Genomic DNA, 6,043 nt, shown 5'->3' with positions numbered 1-6,043 from the left:
AGGCAATTGTAATACAATGGTAAGGATTCGTATATCTAAATATATCCACACATATAAAAGGTAGAGTAAAAAAACCACATAAAAGTTTAAAAATTATACAACTTACCGTAAATGGAGCTTGCAGGATTGGAGTAGTTCTAGGTGAGTCAGTGAGTAAGTGATGAGTGAATGTGAAGGCCTGGGACATTTCTGTCCACTACTGTAGACTTTATTTTATAAATACTGTACATGTAGGCTACCTTAAATTTATTTCAACATTTTTCTTTCTTCAAAATTAAATTAACTGAGCTTACTGTAATGTTTTTGCCTTATAAATTTTTAAACTTTTTAAAACTTTCTGACTTTTTGGTAATAATACTTAGCTTAAAAGGCAAACATGTTGTACAGCTATACGACAATATTTTTCTTTAAATTCTATTCTATAAGCTTTTTTCTAATTTTAGAATTTTTATTAAATTTTTTATTTTTAAAACGTTTTATTAAAAACTAAGACACAAACACACACATTAGCTTAGGCCTAGTTAGGGTCGAGATCATGAATATCACTGTCTTCCACCTCCACATCTTGTGCCACTGGAAGGTCTTTAGGGGAAATAACATGTATGTAGCTCTCATCTTCTATAACAACGATGCCTTCTTCTGGAATATATCCTGGAGGACCTGCCTGAGACTTTTATAGTTAACTTTTTTATATAATTAGAAGGCATATACTCTAAAATAATGATTAATAGCATAATAAATATATAAACCACTAACAGTTGCTTATTGTCACTATCAAGTATTATTATGGACGGTACATAAATATATGAGCTATACATTTATATGACTGACAGTGCAGATTTGTATACACCAGCATCACCACAAACACATGATTAATGTGTTCTACTGTGACATAATGATGGCTATGATGTCACTAGGTGATAGGAATTTTTCAGCTCCATTGTAATCTTATGGCACCACCATCCTATAGGCAATCGAAATGTCATTATGCGGTACACGACTTTATTCAGCTCTAGGAACATATACCTTATATGCATATAATCTGGTAGCAGTGACAATCCATTAAAGGTTATTGAAGAGGAATATGATTCAATGAGAGTCTTGTTTATGACAAATTATCTGGCTACAGTGCTTAGAAGGTAAGACAGTAAGAGCTAGATGAAAAAGATAAGAAACTTGAGTTTTGCAAAACACACAGCTGAGTATGTTTTGGGGTGGGAACTTGAGTGGTACCAGCATGAACTTAGAGAATTTCAAGTGTGAAGAGAATAAGGGCAAGGATGACCTAAAGATGAATCACTCATTATATTTAAAGAACATTGAGTTTGAGGAAAGCTATCAAGGACCTTTCAGCAACAGAATATCCAAACTCTTGCTCATTTTCATGTCTTTTCTATTAACCTCTGTGCAGTATGACAAAATATATAATAACTTTATCTGTGCTTTTTTTCCTGAAACTGTGTCTCACTCTGTTGCCCAGGCTGGAGTGCAGTGGCACGATCATAGCTCACTGCAGCCTCCACCTTCTGGACTCAAGGGATCCTCCTGCCTCAGCCTCCCAACTTGCTGAGACCACAGGTGCACACAACCATGCCTGGCTAGTTTTAAATTTTTGTTTTAGAGATGGGGTCTTCCTATGTTGCCCAGGCTGGCCTAGCTATACTTTTATAATACAAAGTTCTCATCGTTCAGTCCCCACATCTAAGTGAGAACATGTGTTATTTGTTTTTCTCTTCCTGTGTTAGTTTGCTAAGGATAATGGCCTCCAGCTCCATCCATGTCCCTGCAAAGGCGTAAAGTCGCTCATTGTTAAGGAATATAATTACATTATAATTACATTACAATATAATTACATTATAATTACATGTAATATAATTACACTATATTCCTTGTAATATAACCTATAAATATCACTGATTTCTTGATCTTACAAGGTTCCTTTCTTTTTAATTCAGGGAAAATTTAGACCATTTAATTCTTATTCTACCACTTCTGTTTTTTTTTTTCTCTGCACTCATCTCAACTTAATTATTAAGTCTAATGTGTTAGCTTTCCGAATTAGTAAAGGTTTTCAGACTGCCAAGAAACATACAAACGCAGCTGGAAATGTTCTTAGAAGGCATCACAAATGGAGAAGCAACTGGCCTCTCCTCACTCACAGAAGCACACTGAACTAAGAGAATCCTCTCATAGTTTCCTATTTCTGTTCATTTCTGTCTATGATATGTGAATTGAATCTCTACAAGAGAAGAAATCAACCATTTCCCAATAAAGTGGAATAAAACACTTTGTGATGGTTAGCTGAATTCATGAGATTTGTTTGGGTTCATGCAAACACAAACTTGTTCTATGGAGGAATTGTGCTATGAATCTCTAGTTTATAAACCTGTATTAGTAACAAAGACATCATACTCAAGTTGTTATTAAAGGATCTACTATTGTAGCACTTGATCCATTTATAAAGCCACATTGAAGAGCAAGAAACCTGTAAAATGTTTTTATTTTTTTCTGCTCTAATCTAGTATGTCATGAACAGTTGACAAAATTTTCTTGTATGCTTTTCAATAATATATACAAATATCTTAAAGAATTTATTAGATACTAATGACTTGAGTCGTTAAACAGTTAGGACAATTGTAACTGCAAAAAACTTTAAACATACACTAACATATACTGACATCTAGCCTGCATGATTATGTGACTTTAAATAGAGAATACATTCCAGTATGAGATCTAAACATTTCCTTTTAATGTTTTTGTCAGTGAATCTATGACTTGCTTATTTCTCAGGCTGTAGATAATGGGATTTAAGAAAGGAATTATGACAGTGTAAAATAGAGACTCCACCATATCTTGATCATCTGCTTGTGGAGATGCAGGGCTCACATACATGAAGAGAAGGGGGCCATAGTATAAAGAGACAGATAAGAGATGGGCTCCACAGGTGGAAAAGGCTTTCCTTATGTCTTTGGCAGACTTTTTTTTTAAGATTGTAAAGAGGACAAATGTATAAGAGACAAGAACAGTCAAAATAGTGAATACCTGTATTGAACCAGACAAAATAAAAAGCATTAAAAAATTAATAGAAGGGTCAGTACAGGAAATCTCTAACAATGGGATAATGTCACAGTAAAAGTGATGTATTATGTTGGAATTACAGAAGGTTAATCTGAATAAAATACCTTCATGAATTAAGGCATGAAGAAAGCCACCTATAAATGACAAGACTAATAGTGGGATACACAGTCCATTGGTCATAATGACTGGATAAAGTAAAGGTTTGCATATGGCTACATAGTGATCATATGCCATTGTTGCCAAGAGAAAACATTCTGTGGTTCCACTGATTCCAAAGGAAAAAAATTGTCTCTTGCATTCAGAGACAGAAATAATCATACTCTTAGCTAAAAAGCTGATCAGCATCTTAGGGGTCACTGAGGATGATAACCAAGCATCCACAAAGGCTAAACTCCCAAGGAATAAGTACATTGGAATGTGAAGGTGTGAGTCTTTCCAGATGACAGCAATCAGACCAAGATTTGCCATGATGGTGATGAGATATATTACCAAGAATGCCAGGAACAGGGGTATTTTCCACTCTGATTGATATGTAAGTCCTGTGAGAACAAACTCTGTCAGCAATGTTGCATTTTCGTCATCCATGTCCTCATTGGATGTACCCTGAGTGAACTGAAATAAATATAAAAAGAATATTCAATAAGAATTTATAAAGTGAATACTGGAGGAGAGGAGTTAAAATAAAATCATACACTCATCAGAATGTCCTATTCATGTATTTATTACACTGTGCTGATGAAAACTATAGTAGGGGAACTGAAGAGGTGGAAAAATGCAATTATTTGAGTTTATAGAATGTTGCGGGAAGTCAGGGACCCTGAATGGAGGGACCAGCTGAAGCCATGGTAGAAGAACATTAATTGTGAAGATTTCATGGACATTTATTAGTTCCTCAAATTAATACTTTTATAATTTCTTATGCCTGCCTTTACTGCAATCTCTGAACATAAATTGTGAAGATTTCATGGACACTTATCACTTCTCCAATCAATACCCTTGTGATTTCCTATGCCTGTCTTTACTTTAATCTCTTAATCCCATCATCTTCGAATGCTGAGGAGGATGTATGTCACCTCAGGACCCTGTGATGATTGCGTTAACTGCACAAATTGTTTGTAGAGCATGTGTGTTTGAACAATATGAAATCTGGGCACCATGAAAAAAGAATAGGATAACAGCAATGTTCAGGGAACAAGAGAGATAACCTTAAACTCTGACTGCCAGTGAGCCGGGCGGAACAGATCCATATTTCTCTTCTTTCAAAAGCAAATGGGGGAAATATCGCTGAATTCTTTTTCTCAGCAAAGAACATCCCTGAGAAAGAGAATGCATCCCTGAAGGGAAGCCTTTAAAATGGCCGCTTTGGGGGGTGGCTGTCTTTTACAGTCGCAGCTGTGGGATGAAATAAGCCCCCATCTCCCATAGCGCTCCCAGGTGTATTAGGACAAGGAAATTCCCGCCTAATAAATTTTGGTCAGACCGGTTGTCTGCTCTCAAACCCTGTCTCCTGATAAGATGTTATCAATGACAATGCGTGCCCAAAACTTCATTAGTAATTTTAATTTCGCCCTGGTCCTGTGGTCCTGTGATCTCCCCCTGCCTCCATTTACCTTGTGATATCTTATTACCTTGTGAAGCATGTGATCTCTGTGACCCACACCCTGTTCGTACACTCCCTCCCCTTTCTGAAAATCACTAATAAAATCTTGCTGGTTTTACGGCTCGGCTCAGGGGACATCACGGAACCTGCCGACATGTGATGTCTCCCTTGGACACCCAGCTTTAAAATTTCTCTCTTTTGTACTCTGTCCCTTTATTTCTCAGACTGGCCAACATTTAGGGAAAATAGAAAAGAACCTACATGAAATATCGGGGGTGAATTTTGCCTGATAATAGAATGTGCATGAATAAACACATTTAAGCAAAAAGAGAGTCATTCTATAGATGTGATTAATTTATGTGGACACTGGAGGATGGTACAAAATTTCTGTGTCTGATACATGGAAACAAGGTCAAGGGAAAATATCTTTGTAAGGTCAGAAACACAAAAAGAGTTAAAAGCCATGTGAAGGACTTTGAACTTTATTCTTCAGGAAATAGTCAGGAATTTAAAATTCTAAGACAGACAGTGGCATGTAAGATGTATTTTAAGTTAAATAATTGGTGTTATAGAAAATAGGCTGCAAGGAAGGGAACCTGCAGTCAGAGATACTAATCCAGAAGCTGTTTCTATTACAAAGGAATACCAAGCCAGATTACATATCAGAATTGTCTGGGGAACTTTCTTACCAAAATATAGGACATGAGGGATTACTAACAAACTCTGTAGTTCAAGAATGAGGTCTAGGAATATGTATTTTTAAGAAAATGCTATTCATGTGATTCAAATGCAGGCAAAGTACCTATTTCATGTGTGATAAGGAAGTGATGATGAAGACAAAGAAATAGATTGAAAAGAATTCAGAATGTAGAGTCAACAGGGCTCCATGACATATTAGATGGGAAGAGAATAGTCACTGAAATAAAGAGGAGTCATTTGGTGATTCAAAATGAGATTCAGAACTCAGGTTCGTTGGCAGATATGTGGAAGAAGCATTCACTGAACATCCAGGTGAGGTGTACTTAGAGATGTGACTCTACTAGAACTTAATAAAAATAATGATATGGGAGGCATTGGGGGTAGTTTAAGGCATAGTTATAGATGTCCTATGCATTGGAGAGTGTATCAAACATAAAAGAGGATCAGAGAGGCAATACATTTAAATTACATTAAACAGGTTATAAAGCGTATCCAATTTACATGTCATTTATTAGATGGCCAGCCCCTGGTCCTCTTTTCTACCACATGAATCTTGGTGGCCGAGAGAGAATACTACCCATTCTAGAGCTAGAAACTTACTTTTCCATCCTTCTTGCACCTAGAATGAGGCTACTTGAGTAGGTTTGGCCAGCCAAACCCACCAAC

General features: G+C 36.3%; 1 protein-coding gene across 1 annotated transcript; it reads right to left on the bottom strand.

Moving 5' to 3' along the window:
• Positions 1 to 2,733: 2,733 nt before the first annotated feature.
• On the bottom strand, positions 2,734 to 3,680 carry LOC738761 (olfactory receptor 5H8). The gene has a single exon (XM_054682611.1). The coding sequence runs from the start codon at positions 3,661 to 3,663 to the stop codon at positions 2,734 to 2,736; it is 930 nt and encodes a 309-aa protein (XP_054538586.1). The 5' UTR covers positions 3,664 to 3,680.
• Positions 3,681 to 6,043: the final 2,363 nt, after the last annotated feature.

This window comes from Pan troglodytes, chromosome 2 (genome assembly GCF_028858775.2).
Source record: "Pan troglodytes isolate AG18354 chromosome 2, NHGRI_mPanTro3-v2.0_pri, whole genome shotgun sequence".
Classification (NCBI taxonomy): Eukaryota; Metazoa; Chordata; class Mammalia; order Primates; family Hominidae; genus Pan; species Pan troglodytes.
The sequence above is the reverse complement of the archived record's forward strand: the minus strand, read 5'-3'. Positions and strand labels throughout refer to the sequence as shown.

What these genes read in the sequence shown, in the direction of transcription:
- LOC738761 (XM_054682611.1), bottom strand. Translation starts at nt 3,663, where the DNA reads ATGGATGACGAAAATGCAACATTGCTGACAGAGTTTGTTCTCACAGGA.